The following is a 20,144-nucleotide window of genomic DNA, read 5'->3' on the forward strand; positions in this document are numbered from 1 at the left end:
AAGTTATTTTGCTTCTGAACATACATTGCAGAGATATATGGCAGTCAGTACCCAAACGTTTTCTGAGTGATGTAATGTGGTTTTAACTCTTATAAATAACCAAACTGAACTGGATTAAGAGGAGCGACAACCGTATTAAACTGCAGTGTGTATGTGGCCTGTATTCGTACAGGACAGGATTAAGCACTTACACGACGACTGACTCCCTCTGTCTTTACCCTGAGTCAGAACTGAACTGATAGAGAGTGAAAAAGAGTGGATTTGATTTTATTATTTTTATTTGGAGCAGTGCTGTCGGAGAGGAGCTGTAAAGCTAGGAGGATTACGGAGGTAAATAAAGCGTGCTCTCAGACAAAGCCCCGGAGCACAGCGTCAGGGACAAGGGCCACGATAAGACCCCTCCCCTTCTTTAATTTCCCCCCACCCGTTGTTTCATTTCTTATTTACATTACATACAGCCGGATTTTCCCCTTTCCATGCCTCGGAGCACGATAACAGAAAGAAAGAATTATGAAGGACATAAAAAATGAAGAGCAGGAAGGAGGAAAAGCAAAAAAGAGGCTTTGCAGCGCTGCTTAGCATTCTGTTTGGCAAACATGAGCTTGACAATGTTTTTGAGCTCTCGGTTTTCTATACAGCTTCCTGACTCGTTGTAGCCGTAGCTCATAAACGGCTGCCAGAGGAGGAAGAGTGATTAGCCGCCTGGTCAGCTGAGGTGTTTACGTCAGCTGTTGATTCATTTTTTCAAATTTAATTTGAAAAAGTGTCTTGACGTTGGCTTGTCAGAAGCTACACTTGAGCAAATTGAATTATTAGTGTGGGAGAGAGAAGTTTTTTGGGGGGTTTTTTTGTGTATGTTTATTGCTTGAAATACACAATTACACACCATGCTCACAATGTCAGGCAGAGGATTTTGAGGATTTTATAGTGCAACTAATTGAACTATTGTCTCTTTGAATTTTTCTTTCTTTCCAACATCATTCCACTATGTACAGATTCTCTCCAGTGAGCTTTCTGTGTTCTTACATTTATTTATTTTTTTGGTCACAGCATAGACTGTTCTACTCTGTGTGTGTGTACTGCTGCAGAGCCAAAATATCCACTGCAAATGCAGCTTAACTGAATAGTTCACCTCACTTCTCTTCACAAAAGATGTTATGCCGAACTACTGTCTCAGTCACAATTTACTTTCATTGTATGGACCAGTTGCAGTTAAACTGCTTGATTTCTTTTGTTCCAATTAAAGTGATATAGTGGTGGAACGACTGGTGAAATTTTATGTATGGATGCACTATTTATTTAAATTTAAGTGTGACCCACTTCTGTGTGACTAGCTGCATTGTTAATGTATGCACAACATTCAGTTTTCTATACAAGATGCCCTGAGTTTCTGAATGCTTTCTAATCTCCCTCTCTCTTTTTCTTGTGTTTTCCAGTATAATTTCGTAGGGAGAATTCTTGGCCCTCGTGGACTCACTGCAAAGCAACTGGAGGCAGAGACTGGCTGCAAGATCATGGTGAGAGGGAGGAGCTCAATGAGAGACAGAAAGAAGGTGAGACCCGCATAGAAACATTTGATTTTAAAATGGGATAAAGATGTTCATTAACTGAAACTTGAGCCATGTTTCAAACTGGTTCCCACAGCAGGACCATCACTGGTCAATTTCGTCCATGCCGCATATTGTCCTGATCTGCACTGTCCATATGGGAAGCTGATTAGTTCATGCTGTTCAGTTTGGTTGTGCCATTTTAGATTTGAATTTCTTTAAAAAATGGCAAAAAAGTGGGCCACCATCACAACTTGTGACAAAATTGTTGCGCCAGCAGGACATGTCGAACCAGCATGGACAAATGTGGCCACTTAGTCACAATTTGGAGCTTTCTCAACCCCTCTTCCTCCTTCACAGATAGTGTTCTGCTGACGTTTGCCATTTGGATCTGGTTTGTCCCTAATGAGCCAGTTCACTCATTTGTTCTCTCCAGTGTCTTTCTTTTCCCATCTTCTGCACGTTCACGGTTAGCTCACAGGGCTCCGGCTGAGGCCCAGTTCTATTTAAGGCCTGGCTGTGGTGGTGTGGGTGTCAGAGAACAAAAGCACATGGTAGACATACTAGAAAGTAGGACCTAGATCTTTCTTTAAAGTCTCAGAAGAGACCCACTGTGTGATCAGCAGAGGAAAAGCTAAACCCTGAATGATGGGAAATTATGGCTTCAGGTGGGAGTTATGTAGCACGGAGACATAACAGTACTGCCCCGTCAGCTCAAGCAGAGACTTTCTGGAGGGTCGGGCGAAATGACATTTCTACGTGTAGCTGCTCAGCACTACACGCTGAAAAATCAGAAGAAATGGCTGATTCTGTAGAAAGCAGCTGTGCTGATTTAATTCTGAAGTGTTGAACAACCCACAGAGACCTTTGTGCTGGGAATCAGCGTTATTTGTTTCTGTGTAGTCTTTGTCTTTCTCTTCGTATCTCTGTCAGCGTCCCAGTGGAGCAGTTTTATCAGGAAATCCCCATCACTGTGCATTAGCATTACCACACACATATATATACACACACACACACACACACACACACACACACACACACACACACACACACACCTGGGCCCCAGCTGTGCTTCCCTCTGGAGAAGCCATATGTGTGAACCCAAGGGCTTGATGCAGAAATTGATTAATCCTAGAAAGAAGTTCTCTCTTGTCTCTCTTCTTTATATAGCATTTCTGTAGTGGTTATTTCTTCTATTGCTCTGCTGAATGCAAAACACACACTCTTGTCTGAATGACTAATCTAAAGCTTGCTAGAATACTCCCCAGCACAGAGAATAAGCTTTTCTGCTTCCTAACAGAGTTTCTCAGAATAGTCTCCTGACTGATTCTGTCATACTCCCTTTCCACTGAAATGTTGCTTATTCTTGGCTGGGGTACCTGCAAGTCTCTTGTGTTTCCACTGATTGTCAGTGAAGCCAAAAGCTGACATAACTGACTGTTACTACATTAGGGAGCACATTATGTTCCACTGACTGTCCACAATCCAACATTGTGCAGCAGTTCATACTAATTTTAAAGTGATTATGAAATGAAAATTTGCCACATTTTTAAATGCGTGTTATTGATCTTATTGTGAATGATTCATCCATCCATGTGTTTCATTAGAGGTTCAAGCACGTAGCTCTGAAACCCTATAGTAGTTGTTAGAATGGCCAAGGATCAGCAATCTCCATGTAAAGCTGATCATGCAGAACAAACCGTAGGTTGTAGACTTGAAACTTAGAGAGTGGTAGTACTCACACCGCCTGCAATGACCTAGTCTAGAGAGGGTGAGATACACACCAAAACTGACAGTTGTGCATATAGTTAGACCCGTCTAAAGAGACTGGGGTTGAGAGGGTTGTTTATTTAGCGTCCATTAGCCATTTTTGTGCTCTCAATAATTCAGTTCGCTGCTGCCTCTGGGGACTGAGAGAGTGATGGAGACACAGAAAAATAGAGGAAAGAAAAAGGAGTGACTTCCATTCAGAGAAGAAGCGGAGTGGGAGTCTTTCTCATCACAGGCTGTTTGCTTATAGGTCATTTGTGAGGATGCGACAGGCTGCTTAAAGTTGTTTGTTAGTGGGGTGTTTAATGTTTACTCTGAAGGGTAAAGGCATGGATCACCTGAAGTCTCGGGAGAAAATGCTTCGTTAGCCTTAAATCAGACAGACATTTTATTTAACAGCCCCCCAAAGGTGGTTTAACCCCATTTACCCTCTCAAGAGCTGCTTATACACCAGTTCACACAGCCTCAAGAGACTACGTCCTCACGCTTGTTGTGTGTGCGTACTGAAGCCGAGCTCAGGCCGATGTAATGGGAGAGGACAGGACAGACAAACTCGGGATAATAACCTGTCCCACTGTGTAGCCTCGTCCTCTGATCAAACGCTGTTCAAATTGAGGGCTCTCAGAAACCACAGCACAGATCAAATGTAACAGACGGCCACCCTCACCGGAGCATCACAGAACCTCTCCAGAGCCACACAGTAGGCTCTCTGAAGCTTTTTTTTCTCCCCTCTGTCCCTCCTCTCTTTTTATTTTCTACTCTTTGTTCTTGGTTAAATTGAGTTTGCTTTCTTTTCTCTTTTATACCTGTATCACAGCACACCTTTATAACAGGAAACAAGTTCTTAAAGTCACTGTGTAACAGAGGCGACAGAGCTTTTCTTCCATATTGTGACATAAAAATAAACTTTAGTTGTTTTGGAAAGAGCATGTGCGAAGAATATGAATCTTCATGTTCATTCAAAAGAGCCTCCTCAAACCACTCTCCTGCCCATGTTGGCAGTTTGAGTTTTTTTTTGTTTTGTTTTGTTTTTTCTTCCCCGGTCAATTTTCCACTCCTGTTAAACAGGTGCTTGTAAACTACTCCCCCTGGGACAGCTGTTCAAGACTGTAGCTTGAGTTCAGTCTGCTCTGGTTGATATGAACAGTATTTATAGGGTGGTGGGATTATTTCCAGCCAGGACGTCTGCCAGTGGAATCAAAGCAGTGCCTCTGCAAGGTGAAAACTTTTCATGGTTTATTATGCTCTGTTGCTTTGGTGCGCATGCAGTCAAGACTGTTCGGTTCATATGCACATGCCATAGGTCCACAAACCCGCTCGCATTTGCTGACGGGCTGATTTCGGATTCTTTCTTGTACTTTTATGGGTCCGTCATCACATGTGTCTCCCATCACATGTGTGTCGCCTCGCCGCTGGTTTCATATGTCGGTAAACAGAATCTTTGCCCTCTTCAGAGGCTTTCGGGGTGCTCTTCCTGCCCGCCCCTCACCCACTCTCAGAGGACATAGAATGACCTTGCTCTTTGATGGGCAGGGGCGGGTGGGTGTGTTTACGGTCCATGCCTTTGCCCTACTCTGAGCTGAAGGTCTCTCTCCATACATGGATGGCACTGCATGTGTTCACCTTGAAAATAGTGCAGTAGCTTTAGCTTTTAAGATTACTTTGTACAGTTGCAAGCCATAATTGGTCAGGATCATTATTTAGGATGTCTATTTTTAATGGGTAAAGCTAATTGGTGCATTGGGCAGATCTAAATCCGGGTGTCTGTTCCTGTGTTTCCATTCATAAAGGAAACCATTGTCATCACCTAAAAGGAATCATTCAGAGAGAAATGTAGGTGGACAGTGGAATTCATTGGTTTACATTCAGAGAGCATCTGATTGGTTGGTGGGAGGAAGCTGAATTTGAAGTGTGTTAGCGATAGTCCAGCATAGTAGGAAGTAGGGCTGTCATGATTCCTCAATTCGAGTACTCAGTTTAAAAAAATTCTTGATTGCATTTTGCCCGTGTTGAGTAACCAGCAAAATACCAAAAGTGATGCATTACACGAATGAGAATCCATTATGAAGCAAATTATCTGACCCTTTTCTAAAGCTGCATGATGTATTAAGCCCATTTAAAAATCAGCGTAATGCTATTGTGAATTCACAAATGCTACAGTTCAATTACGTATATGCAGTGCAGGTTTAATATTTACGTTTAGGTTAAGTATGTATTTCTCAGAACGGCTCCGTTCACAGTAAATGCTGCTCCACACAAACGGTTATTATTTACATGTTGTGGAGCATCTCAAACTCCAGCTCTGCATATTTTTTTGGGTTTGGTTTATCATCTGGGAACGCAATGTGCCATTTCATCAGGTTTATAAGGTAAATCATTTATAAACCTACGCAAACACAGGAGAATACATCATTACCTTTTTAAATATACTAACTGTTCATTGAGATTTAAAAATAAAGAGTAAAGTGTAAAAACAATCGTCAGGCCGTTGGCACTCTCTGCAGGCATTTGTTATAATGTGTAATGTACGTTAGCTCTATTATTTATAATACATTATGTATTTTAACAGTTTTGTTCAAGAAAACCATATGATTACTTGCTTTAGATACTTTATTTAAACTAATTATTACCTCATTGCTATTATATATGTATTTGAAGTCATTTTAAAGGCTATTGTTTGTCTACTTTTCTATTTTAAAAAATTACAATTATTCGATTAATCTTCAGAATAATCGACCAATTACTCTATTGCCAAAATAATTGTAGTGACAGCTCTAGTAACAGTGCAGTGTTGCACCTTAGAGACTTAAAACAGATGATTTTGACTGATTTCATCATATTTTTTCTAATTTCTATGGATATAACGATATTATTGTGAATTCCTTCGGCTACAATAACAGTGATGTGAAAATTATATTGAAACAGCCCTAACGGACCCATTGACGTATTGTGCGCTTGTGTACGTGTGATCATCGCCATAGTAACAGTATCCATGGCAGTGCCGTGGAAAGCGGTGTCATAGGCACTCGACTGGGTCTCATTCGGTGTATTAGTAAGCATGTCAGGTGGACCCTTCTCCTCCCCGCTGAGATCCACCACTCTGTGCTCGTTTGTGAAGCAGGCATGCTAATTGAGGTGTCTGACTGAGCAATGATCTGAAAGCATCATGGGAAACATGGGGGGAGGGACAGATGCAGACATTATACTTGTAATCAATGTGAACAAGAGGCGGTTAGGGCCGGTCAAGTGGTCTTTAAACTACTTACCTTGGCGTCCAGTCTTTGTTTTACTGATGGTTTGAGGCATAAAAGATGTGGGATTGGATTGGATAATGCTTAAAGCATAATAATCCCAATTCAGAGCTTGAAGGGTGGATAGTGGTGATGTGTATTTGCTATTTTGCTTGTGATATAGAAAGAAATGTGCACAACAGCTTCCCATATTACCCAGTTTTCCTTAAAAATCTTCTATAGAGGGCATATCTTTTTGAGCAGATTCAAAAATGGTGAAAGTGAGTTTTATGTTTCTCATATAGGTTTTTGATTTTCCACACGTCTTCAGTCTCTGAGTATTAAGCCTTTTGTAATGTATTTTTTAGCACAATGGGTGGCAGGTGAATATTCGTTTCTTTTCTTTTTTACCTTTCATCCATCAGGTTTGTAGTACCGCTTCTACTCCGTGCAAGATGAACTGTCAGGCTCTTGAGAGGTGTTGAAAGCTTGGGTGGTGGGTAATTGTTGGATATGAAAAAGACCCACCCTCAAGAGTGTGAAGCTTTTTCTTTATTCAGTTTAGCACCTCCGACTGTTCGTATGGCTCTACTGTAGCATAATGGCTTTCTTTTGAGGCCGCTGTTAACCCAAGCCAATCAAACGGTCATGCACACTAACTGCAGGCCATTTTAAATGATCGCTGGGAGAATTGTGCTCAAAGAGCTTCAATGCTTAAGATTTTTTTGGCCTCCACTTGGATGAAGGCGTTTGACTTCATTGAACTTATACTGAACAAATAAACTCTGCAATTGGCTGGTGTGTAGAGGTTTTAATATTTTATTTTTGCTCCTGGAAATCCATTGTTTAGTGTGCACTAAAACGCATATGACCATACCTAAGCCTACTAGCCAGTAATTTTTCTCTGTCAGCTAACTGACTAATTGGAAATGTGGTGGTAGATATTCTACTCTGATTTCCCAGTGTGCTTTGGGGTAGTAGCTGCTGTCTGAAGAACAGCCGTCTTTAACTCACTGTGAGGCTGCATCAGTGTGCCGGCTGTCATCTATGGCAAGAAAATGTCACACTCTCTCACACTGACTCAAAGTTTGATGTCCTGTGAAAAAAAAAAAATCCTGTCACCACTACTAACACTTTCTCTCTCTGTTTCTCTTTTGTTGTCTCCATTTCTCAGGAGGAGCAGAACAGAGGGAAGCCAAACTGGGAGCACCTAAATGAAGACCTGCACGTGCTGATCACAGTGGAGGACACGCAGACACGTGCCGAGATCAAGATGAGAAGAGCTGTCGAAGAGGTCAAGAAGCTACTGGTGCCTGCAGTAAGTTGCAAACACGCGTTTATACTTACTGATTGCACTTGTGCTAGTGGAAAGTGATTTGTTACAAATGTTTTGACCTCTGAGATCTTCTCCGCAGTCCTGCCCGAGGCTTGTGCTTTGATGTAAGGCAGCAGTGTTGGATTTAGCAAAATGCTTTACGCTGCTTCCTGTTCTAGGTGTGACGCCTTTGTGCATATGGGCCGGATTTTAATCCCACCCCTGACCCCTGGCTTCTGTCTTCTGCTAAATTTGATATTTTTATCTCAAGCTCCCAGCAGAGAACAAATGGCGCTCTGCAACCTGCTTCCCACATATTTCCGCCCCATTCCACCTTTCTATTCTGCGCTCCTCCGTCGGTTGCCGCAGGGGGTGGGGGCGCTTAAGTCAGGGTCTCTGGCTCCAGGCTGTTTTGCCTGCAGTGAACAGAATGGCTGGACAGCTGCAAGAGCCTGTTCCCTATCAGGCGACATGGTGGAAAGGCTTCGACCCGCTGAAACCTGGCCAGAAGCAGCCGTTCCGCCCAGCCATGTGCCTCTCGCTTCATTTCAGAGCAGGACACGGAGTCCTTGGCGTTCTCTGACTGCTCTCAGGCACTCGCTTTCTCCTGTTTCTTTGTGCAGGGTTTTTTTCCATCTCTCTCTAGGCCAGAAACCCCACATTTCGCCTCTTGTTTGGGGATTTTTTTCCCTCTTTTATGCTCATATCTCTTTTGTTCCATTTGAGCGGGGAGGCCTTAAACCCTTCACACACACACTAGATAAAGAAAACAAACATACACGGCCGGCTGAGTGTGTGTGAGTCATGCTGTACAGTGTGTGTGGGTGGGAGATGAGTAAATGGCTACATGCTCTCTCCAAATTTTCGCTTCGACCTTACGCACCCCTGAGAGCGAAGTCATCCTCACCGTGTATGTCCTCCTTTGCCATAAACACACACACACACAAACCAACCATGCTCAGGCTCTCAGGAGGCCTGTGTTTGCTCTACTCATGTGTTTCATCACTCTTGTCTTTTTTACAAAACTGAAATCTTTCCCAAAACCGGTTGGTTTTGTAGCGTAGATTTAACATACTGTACATATTTATATCTAATCTTTTAATTTACTTAAAAGGACAGGTACCCAAAACTGAGAACTCTCATTATTACACAACCTCATTGCAGTTCCAAATCTCTATGATGCTTTTAGACAATTATGAATCATTTTGTGTTAATATAAGAGGACTGTTTTGCCGTAGGAACGTCTGTGTGATCATGGCATAGGGGCTAATTTTGGCTGATATATCCATTTAAGTTTTGCTGTACAGATAAAGCTCCTCTTAAACATGGTTTTCTAGCTGGTTTGTGTGTGGCAGATTGACTCTAATGCCCTTTATCATGCCAAGCTAAACTGGATTAAACGACAAACCGTCCATCTCAGCCCGTGCAGTCTTAATGAAGGATATCTTTGGCTCATTTAGAGGCATGAAATTGTCTTATTAAATACATCATAAAACAGACGAGGTCACAGTCTGTTTCCCCTCGGCTCTCTTCATTTTGTCATCGCGGAAGGGATTTGATTGGTTAGGGCAGAGAAAAGGGGGGCGGTAGCGTCTCGGAGCTCTCTGCGAGAGGCTCTCTGTTTTATAAACATCTGCGATATTGATTTTTACCTACCTTGAGAGGCAGCTAGCACATTACCGCATGAATCTGTAATCCTGGCTCGGGCCCTGAAGAGTTGCCACAGCCGAACGGTTCCCGCTCGCAGAGACCAAATTGAAATTTTCAGCCTTGCTCAAGGAATCAGTTCCACACACAGCATTTGAATGATCGTCAGACTCGGAGAGAGTGCATGAACGGCGCGCACACACAGCCTCAGAGGCCAGGGTTAGAAGGGGGTGATTGAGAGATTCGGCTCAAAGGCCCTGTGAACTTTTCAACTCCCATTGAGAGACAGAGGAAGGGAGAGACATCGAGAGAGAGATTTGAGTTGAAGGTGGGCTGTAATGAAGGTAGTAGCGAGTGAGAGGATTAAGGCAGGAACGTAATGGAAGGAAAAAGATAAGAATCGAGCCGCACTTTTACATGCGGATCGCTTCCCACAGTTCTTCCACTCCAGTCTCACTTGCCTTTTTCCTTCTTACCCATGGCATCACACACAGCCTTTCTGATAAGTTCGAGGTTTTTTTTATTTTATTGTCGTTATTTAATTTTGTTATTCATTAGGGTTTCAGAAGTGGCTCGATAGTGACACCTATAAAATTGCATCAAAGTGCCCCTCGAGTTATGTTTCACATACATGTACAAAATTTGGTAGACACATGTAACACACCAGTACAAAAAAACGTTTTGTCGCTTAAACGAACTCCTAGAGATCTAAACATTGGTCAGTGTAATCTAAAGTCCTTTGTGACGTCAAATTGTGAAGATTTTGAGTTTTCATTGAAGGGCGTGTCCGTGGCGGCCTGACAAACTTTGATGTTTCACTATGTAAAAGGAAGTTGTTATAACTCAGCCATACAATGTCTGACACATGCCCATGCCCATATTCAGTTGTAGTCAATGACAATGTCCGATCTGCCCCAAACTTCACCTGTTCGATAAGAGTCCTGGCCCGAATAAATCTAAAGGCCAGTATTCTGTTATTATCATAGAGCCACCTACTGGTAACCAGAAAAGACTTGTTTTACACTACCTTAAACATGCAATGTCCAATCTGCATTAGACTTAACATGTTTGGTAAGTGTCCTGGCCTGAAGACATCTAAAGGCCAGTATTCGGTTATAATCATAGCGCCACCTGTTAGCAACAGGATACATCATGCTTTGCACTAACTCAAACATACCATGTTCAGTCTGCACCAAACTTCAAATGTTTGATCAAAGTCTTGGATTGAAGACATCTACATTCCAATATTCAGTTAGCGCCATAAGATGGCAACAGGAAGTTTAGCACATACAAATGGCTTTGACATATTCCACTTATATTTACCACTTAAATGCATATTTACTCACCATTCACTATTTTCCTAAAGCCATCGGGTGGCGGTGAGCTCTTTGCGGCTTTAAGTGTGTTTTATGTTGTTTTTGTTTGTTTGTTTTAAATAATTAATATGCAATTTATTGGTTATTGGTCAGAATTGTAATATTTGTGCTTTATTTTGTAAATATTATGTGTGTAAATTTATTTCTAGCATTCTTTTCATATTTAAATAATTATAATTATTACATCAAAAGCAGCTTTGTGATGGAATAAAGAATTTCTTTGGGGGTTTTTCGTACTTGCACATCGAAGTGTAAAACTGTCCTGGCATAAGCACCAGCATTATTTTGGTGGAAAAGGGATACCAGATACTGGTCGAACAGTTACTCTCTCACACACCCTTGTCCTCTGTGTACCACATCGCTGGAGGGACACCGTCTTTGTTCATGAAAGTGCTGACACACACACGGTGACGTACAAACGTGTGACCTATAAAACAGAGTCACGCATATCTACAAATCCATATCTTTTTGAGTTTATCTTGTAGCTTAAAATTCAGATTTAGAGCTTCACACCATGGCCCTCCGTCAGATTCAGTTTTTTCACGTTTTGTACATGTACACCTCAGCAAATGATCAGTAACGTTGTAAGTCAAGCGGTTCACTCAGTAGAAGCAGAAGGCACAGGAGGGCTGATGAGTCTTTCTGAGATGACAGTTAAAATTGATTATGTTTCGAGAAGTGTGGAACAAATCGTTCTCTGTAAGCTGTGACGCTAGCACCCTCCTGCTAAACAGACAAAGAGGAAGGTAGAGACAAATGCAGGTGTGGATTATGGACACTGATAAAATGCTAATTGTCATAAGTTTTTTTTTTTAAAAAACACATTTTGTGTGTTTTGTAGTATCTTGCTCCATGAGCATTGAGTTAAAGATTGTCAGGTTTAATATAGCTCCATTCCGTTGTGCTCTGTCCAGCTATTTCTGAACACAAGATTCCGTCCTATGTGAACGCCCCCTAATTATTCAAAGTTTCCTTAAGATCATTTACAGTCTATTTTAATATAGAATGTAAATCCCTGTTATGGTCATGTATTAAATGTGGCTAAAAATAATTACCTACTTACTGTTACAACATGCACTCTAAATCCACTAGTGATTGAAAATGGTATTGGTTAAAACCTGATTGGCGATCTTATTTCTGATATTGCATTTGCTAATATGTGCTGATTGTATGAGTAGGTCAAGCCCTGTGTATACGTCCAATGCACTTGTAACAAGATTAAGCAGCGTCATCCATTCCATGTATGCCAAGTTGTCCTGTAATCATTTGTCTGTGAATTTGCTTACCTTCCCAGTTTCTCAACGATGAGGCCCAGTTTTTGAAGACAGAGAAAGCTGCGTGGATTATAGCATCTGTTCTTACGAGGCAGCTCTAATCTCCAGCAGATTTAGTGACAAGCTCCGACGCTGCAAACAGAGATGCGTTGTAGTCCGGGGACACGTCTACATATCAGATCCCTGTTAATTCAATTTAATGGTTTATACACCAGCCCGTTTGGAGATGATCAGAGAGAATAAAACAGTATGATTCCTTCCTGCGAAGTCATTAGCCTCTCAAATGTGTTAAAAACCTGACAAATTGGTTTTCTCATTAGGGGTGCTAAACCCAGGAGAGCTGACGCCCGTGACGGGTGTTGTGGATTTAGATGTTTAGAAGATGCAGTGTGTCAGAATTGCCAGGAGAGAGATTCTGTGCTCCAAGGTGACATTCCTCATTTCCCCTTGAGAGAGAGAATCCATCTAACAGACAGCAGTAAGTCATTTCTTATGATTGACAGTAGCTGCGTTGGTATGTGAGGTCAGTGTTAATCCTGCAGTCACAACATTCTCAGAGGCCCAGTGAAAGGCCTTCTGGGAAAATGCTAGATTTTCACCTTAAATACCCCCTCGCTGCGAACGGCACGTTATATCCAAAGAACAGTACTTCAGCATGTCTGCTCCCGGTTGGCATCGGTGCACTAGGGAATGATGGGAAATAGAAGCTCACACCTATGACATCTCATTAAGAATCTAGGCCACTATGTGTCCATTCCTTTTACCTCGGCTAATTAAAGTGGCGTGTCAAAATATTTTTCTGGGTTATTTTAGTGTCAGCGCGCTCGACAGGAGCGAGCAAAGGTTTTTAAAGCATAACGGTGGACGAATACCTTATTTAAATTCAGTACTGCACTGCTAATAGTTTCTTTTGTGGATGCCCCTGGCAATAAGGAACATGTAGCATTTCAGTCTCTCTTTGTGTTGGGTTTTTGTCAGGGAGGCACTTCCTGCTAGATTGTGGCATATCTGTAGTAACAGTTTTGCCTCCAGAGCTCAGTGGCTTTGGAGCTTTACGTGGGTGCGTATAGTAGCTGTAGCCCAGCAGTCTGGCCCTTTCCTTTATTCCTTCCTTTCTTATTGCTTTCCTTTTTCCAGCGTTTCGTTTCAACTTCGCTTGCGCTTGTAGGCAGGAATCGACTAGAGAACCAACTTGCTGCTCCCCGTGTCCTCCATGATGCTTCCAATATCTTAAAAAGCAACAAAGGAAGGGGGAGGCAGCTGAAAGAGAAGAAGAGAAATGGGGAGCTTCCCTCACACAACGCTTCCAGCATCTCTCCGTGAATGGGCTCGTCCTTGCCTGTAACAAAGTGACTGGGTTAGCAGTGTTTGCACTGTAGCCTGAAGCCCTGTTCCCTTCTCTTGTCTCTTCCTTTCTCACACACACACCCCCCACTCTCTCATACGGTCTCTCTTGGCACATCTTTTATCCCGTGTACTCCAATAACCATCACATTCAGCGCCTCTGCCGAGCACAATGAGTCCCCGATCTGGAGAGGTTTCAAGCCTCTCTGAGTTGTCATGGGTGCTTTGCATTTGTAATCTTTTCCCAATTCAGGAACGCAGTTAATTTCACACCATACACCTGGTTATAGACCTCTCACTCACTCTTAGACTCAGAGGAAAGACGCGAGAGAGAGAGAGACAGATGGTGTATAATATACGACAGGCGTCGTGGTCTGTGGGGCGTAACGTCCTCGTCAGCCAAATTCTCGCCGTCACCTCGCAGGCCGCGTGTCTTGTGGAATGCTGCCTGAAAATGGGACTGTTCTGGGCGGCCAACTCATCGTGATCAATAAACACCTTTTCTTGAACATGCATAATCGCTCTCACCTCCTATCAGGCCCATGTGACAAACCAGAACAAAATGCCATCTGGCTGCTAGCTGTTGTTTCGGCATGTGTGGTGAGAATGCCTATCCGATTACTAATCATTCTGTGTTTAAAATGAATTCATTATCATTTCTTGCTCTATTTTATTGCGCACCTCTTAATTTAAAGGATAGTTAACCCAAAAAAGAAAATTCTGCCCCATTTACATTTCATTCCATTTCATTCCAAACGTGTGTGACTTTCTTTTTTTTTTTTTTTTTTTTTTTTTTTTTTTTTTTTTTTTTTTTTTTTTTTAATTCTGTGGAACATAAAAGGATATAGGGTTCAGTGCTATAAGAGGTTTATTGTATGAGCAAAATGGTTATAAAATTCATCAAATAATCATCTTTTCTGTCAAACAGATAAAATAAACACACATGGGTTTGGAATGTGTAAATGAACTTATCCCTTAAAGGGAACCTTTGCTTTAAGACTTGTCTGGCTTAATATAACGTAAATGATGTCTCTTACTAAAATATTTAGTAGAAAACCCATTAAAGATTGTTATTTTAAAAATTTACATCGTTTTATGCATAATTTGGACAATGGGGGCGCTATTATTTTGATTATGTAGAACGGTTGGTCTATCGCTGTTTTTACCGCAACTTGGAATCACAACTTGGAAAATAAAATACAAATATGGGTGACACATTGTGCAGCTTTTGGTTGTAATTTTCAGAGGGCAGCAAGAGAAGCGATGTTAGTCTTCACTGCTTTCCTAGCAATAAAAACAGGAGAAAACAATGGAAGATGTATGTGGACGAATAAAAATTCATAAAGACCCGCATCTTTGTTTTCTCCACTTTAGTCATGGTGCCTTTGAGGCGTTTAGTAGACAACAGCTACTGAAAGAGCTTATAAATGGCAGAGACAAGAAATGCTAGATGCCATCCTGGCAGGATGTAAACATGTCGACACCTGTCATGACGCTGCAGCCACTGAAGGAGTTTCTCAGCGCGGATTTCGCTCAATATCCGGGTGCGTTTAAGCTCTTTGTGGGGAAAATCGATGGTACAGCATTTGGTTTAAGTGTACACTTATATCCATAGCCACATGTGAGCTCTTTAAGTAGCTGTGATAATCGTATCAGTGTTTTATTTTTCGAGTTGTGTTGCGGTAATAATAGCATAGCCCAGTGCCTGTGGCTCACAGAGTGCAACCGTTCTACGTGATCAAAAGTAATAGCGCCCCCCACAATCCAAACAAATGTATAAACGATTTAGATTTTTAAAATAACATAACTCTTTCATGGGTTGTCTACTACGTATTTCAGTAAGAGACATAATTTGTTATATCATGCTATATAAGCTATACATGTTTTAATATCCAGGTTTCCCTTCAAGCCATGCAGCTGCATTTATCCTTGAAATGTGTCTGGAATTTAACCATATTATACTGGACTGCTTCAATGCGGCTTGAGTTTCATTGTCTGAGATCATTGGAGATCTTGGAGGACAAAAGACATGAAAAAATCGCAGTGAATGCAACCACCTGTGACGACAACCTCCTGAAATGCGTGCAAGTTGCCCTGCAGGTCAGTGCAACCCGTCCGAGAGTGCTCTTGTGTCCCTGTTTTCAGAGCATGCGTCGCATCCGATCAGACTCAAGCCACAGCTGCAGGGTCTAGAGCGTAGGATCATGGGTAATGGGAACATCCTCAGCCGTGAGCTTGTAAAAGCCCCGTGTACTGCCTCAGTGATGTGGCTCGCAGATAGCTGGAGAGAAATCAGCGCTCATTGCTGCTCCTCACATAAGTGTTGGAACAAACCGAACAAAGGGTCAGGGGACTTGATACTGTAGACATACTTTAAACATAATGTTGTGTTTTTCTTATTGGACCATATGAGAGTATTTTTGTCTTTAAAGCATTGGCAAACTTTTGTTTTGTCCAACACCTGATGGTGTTGATATGATAGCTGGTCCTGGCAGTTCTGGTAGTTGTAGTACCCAAGAGGTGGTGACTGTTATCCTTCTGTGCCATGGCTTGCTTTATAGTATGCTCTCCCTCACTATCTTCTTCCCTAAAGCAGCTGTCCTCTTTTACTTTCCGCGGCCTTCTTGATTGAAGCCGTGGTTTGCACCCCAGGCTTACTGACCACCAGAACGGCAACAGGAAAAGGCTTCTCTTGGGGTCTATATGCTAATCCGGCCTTTGCTGGCAGCAGCTTCAAACGCTCCGTTGGACTGGCAGTTCGTCAGACTCACTGAACAGAATGGAAAGAGCGGACCCAGAATAGACTGGGATTTACTGTGTGCCTATTTTCACCTGAGCACCTGCCATTTTAAAGGCACAAATTCAAGCGGCGATGTGCGAAGTGAACCACTTCACACAGTGCAATGGGATTTGTCTTTTCATTTTCAGCTTTAAAGTGATTTTCCTGGCATAACAAGTGTCACTACAAATGAGACAGTAGTTTTATAGAAAGAAGATGCGGAGCTTATTTACTGTCTAAAAATCACATTTCACATCACATTACTTCAGATGCTCTCGTCTGCCGTTAAGCTGTTTTGTGGTTGAAAAATAGGCCCGCTAATGTTAATCGCCTTTCTGAAGTGGAAATGATAAACTGATGCTGTAGGGAGCGTTTTATTTAACTGCTCTGTTTTTTGACTGTTCTATTAGAACGTCTTTTTATGATACTGATGCATAATTTACAAAGACAGGCATCATTTTGTGCTTTTGGGTTAATGCCACTTGTCTCGACTAGCGAACATGCGGTCTCGTTAGGTTGTTGTTCTCTCTGGGATTTCAATTGCCCACTCTTCACAGGGCTGCTGTGGCCCTGTAAAGTGCTCCAACAGTGACCCTGAGGGCCTCCCGGTTATCGGCTAACTACACATTTTAGAGTACACTAAGCTGCAGAGCAGTGTGCCACTGCAGCGTTTAGCTGGGATAGAAGCGGAGCTACAGTTTTCAGCGTTCTCCCAGGTCTAGTTAGGCGGGTAATGTAGTTTCAAAATAAATGATCAGTCTATTTGCAACAAACCAGACAAGCTGAACCGAACAACTCGCAATTTTTTAAGCTAGCGTGACCTCATCTTTTAGCCTGCACTTATGCCATCCCAAATTAGCTGTACTGTAGCAGCGCCACTGCGGGGGAAGAACAGGTGGCCTTGACCCAGGGTAGCTGCCCTCCTGTTGGGTAGAGCTCAGTTCAGGCATGCCACCTCCCTTCAGACCTGCTCTCTGCGGGTTTCTGTTTAATCTGCTCACTTCAGATGAGGCATAAGAGCCTGAACTTCTGGAATTTGTACAGTCAAATGATTGTCCTTCAAAGTGTGGTGAGGATTTTGTCGAGCTGTTTGCTTTACATTTTTCCCCTCCCTAAAAGTATCAACATCAGGCCCAAGAGAGTACATACAGAGTGAAGGCAAAAATGCTGATGCTGATAATTTAAAGGATGTTTTTGTACAATTTTGTGCAAAAAATTTCTACAGCAGTTTCCCTGACTGTAGCTGTGCTGAACTGCCAACCGAAAGCTTTTGGAAAAATGCTATTTACTCAACTGTGCAGAAACGGTTGGCTCTTTAGAAGAGGAGATGGAGTTGCTTTAATTTCCACTTCCCTCCAATCCTACACCCCTTACTGGAAGTCTGGGAATGCTTCTGCCAGAGAAAGCAGTGGAAAGTAAATCTGTAATGTTAAGACTCTGTCATATTAATGATCTAAAAGAGGGATGCACAATATATCTATACCATGTCTGTTAACAGTTGAGATGTAAAGATAACACAATCTCACAATACGATAATATTACGAAAGTCAATTGCCATATTTAAAAAAAATACATAAAGAATCGGAAATAAATTGAAATTGATTTTGTACATTTTAAAATTAAATTGTTCTATCTAGAGAGTTCAAAATTAAGAGCTCCAACCCCTGTTCTTAAATAAGAAAACTTAAGTCAGAAAAAAGTCAGTCAATTGACTTGTACCTGAACTCTAAAGGGGACTCGACCCTCTTTTGATTTCTGATCTACTGTCTCAGTCTAAATTACATTCACACTGGTGTTTCAGGAAGCCAAACAAATCAGAATATAATAATAACAACAATGACAGTAATAGCTATGTATTGTAAAAAAAGTTGCACTGCAAAATAAATTTAAATAAATATTTCATAGGCATATGCAGTACACAGTAGGGAAATTGCAATACTTCTTTCCTAACTTCTACACTTGAAAGATTTTGAATTTGGACTGCTGTAACATTACCGCTAGCCGTTTTATTTTGACGGAAACGGCAGTAGAGCTTTCATTTTGATGGAAAACTGGCTCACAAAAATGTGTCCCACTGCAAATCTAGTGCAATGCTGTAATCGTCTTGCTGCAAAAATAAAGCATAACTGGTGGCCGCTGCATTCCCAAATACGTGATAAATGAGTTCATTCCATTTTTTCAGATGTGGAAAACACGGATCACAAGCATGTGTGAAACGTGCAGCGAAAACCAACTTGATGAACGAATTAAGCCATATTGTGCTTTCGGTTTTAGTTTGTTTTACAGCTACTGTGTCAAAGCATGATGGCCCAAAACACAACTTTAAAGACCTTTTATGTTAGAATAAGAAGTTTAGATATATTTTAAAAACTACAATTTTGCCCAGAAGACTTATTGTTTCATATCATCTCATCGTATGTGACCACTATAATATTTCGATATCATGATAATATTGTTACATCCCTTTTAACCATATTTGTGTATATATACGTTTTTGCATACTACACACTATAATGTTTTAATGTCTGAATTGTAATTCACTGTTGATTTAATTTTTGTGTCTTTAAGTATTTGATATTTTAGAAAAATAATTTTATTGCTCTTGGTGCTGGGTTGATCAGGAAGGGCATCCGACATTAAAACCTGTGCCAAATGGCAGTGCGGATAATTTCACTGTGGTGACCCCTAACGGAAGCAGCAAGGAAAGAGAGTGTATAGAATTTTATTATCAGCCGGTTATCAGCAATAATGTGAACATAATTATCAGCTCAGTGGTGTTAGAATTAAAATGTGATTTTAATATTAATGCATCCCTAATCAACCTAACACTGCTGTCTCGCTAAACCTTTTTTTCTTCATCTTTCTCACATGAGGATGAGATTTCAGCAACAACAGTCTCTATGTGTGACATTGTTACTTTTATTGAGTTGGATGCTGAAATGACAACTCAAGAAGGCCCTGAATAAAGACTCTGAATGGATACTGGTTATAACTAGAACTTGTTCTGGGAAAAAGGCACAAAGTCAACTAGCGTCTTTGAAAAGTTAAAGAGTCCATCCCCAAGCACTCCTTCTTGTAACAAGCTATCAGGATGAATAACATAAACCTCTTAGTTTGCAGCCCACCTCTAGAGGTTAGTCCAGCCCCTGACTCCTCTGAAAACAGTTGGCTGTAATCTCTTCTGGTTCCCATAAAAGACCCCCTGCGGACATCAGTCCAACTGCATTTCCTTTGAACAGGCCACTAATCCTTTTACTTTGGGGAGAATAGCTGCAGACTGAAACGACAGTGTTTGTGCACTAGCCTAGTTACGGGGATGTTTTTGTGCCCCCCCCTTTGGCTCTCTGCACTCCCACCCCTGTTACATGGTGTCTGGGCTAATTATCCGCTCATTCAGAGTCAGACGGGGACAGGGACCACTAGGATCAGCCCTGGCATCTAGAGAATCCTCTCGAAACCAATCTCGCAAAGAGAGCCAGGAATGGATCCCTTTCATCTTCTCGCACTGTTTTCGTAGGCGGAACAGGATTGTGTTAGGACGTACGTTTGCGGTTGCATGTCCATAGGCAGAAAATGTCCAAAGTAGCCGGTCCAGTCTGAGAAGCGTTTCCTGTTTAATTTAGATTAGTTTATCCTGACCTTCTCTGGGAGCTTTTTTAGATGCAGTTTGGCCCAAAACGTCTCCATTACTCTTCATTTGTAATCTCCCATTGGCAGTACGCAGTGTGTCCTGAAGTCAGCAAAACTGAACACGTCATCGTTTGTGTGTGGACTCTTTCACATGCAATATGCTTTCCAATTTTGTTTGAGCAAAACATCTTTTCACGCAGCATGCATTGGTATATCAGACTCTGTGCCTTCT

The 20,144-nt window shown here is 41.8% G+C and overlaps 1 protein-coding gene across 5 annotated transcripts in view; it reads left to right on the forward strand.

The window, feature by feature from the left end:
- The window catches only part of qkia (QKI, KH domain containing, RNA binding a), a 73,633-nt gene that overhangs the window by 37,935 nt on the left and 15,554 nt on the right, over nucleotides 1-20,144 (forward strand). For all 5 annotated transcript variants that reach the window (XM_051134200.1, XM_051134203.1, XM_051134202.1 and 2 more), the window contains exons 3-4: nucleotides 1,437-1,553; nucleotides 7,722-7,865. In XM_051134200.1, coding sequence (XP_050990157.1) covers nucleotides 1,437-1,553; nucleotides 7,722-7,865 — 261 coding nt within the window. The remainder of the gene's footprint in view (nucleotides 1-1,436; nucleotides 1,554-7,721; nucleotides 7,866-20,144) is intronic.

This window comes from Labeo rohita, chromosome 17 (genome assembly GCF_022985175.1).
Source record: "Labeo rohita strain BAU-BD-2019 chromosome 17, IGBB_LRoh.1.0, whole genome shotgun sequence".
Lineage (NCBI taxonomy): Eukaryota > Metazoa > Chordata > Actinopteri > Cypriniformes > Cyprinidae > Labeo > Labeo rohita.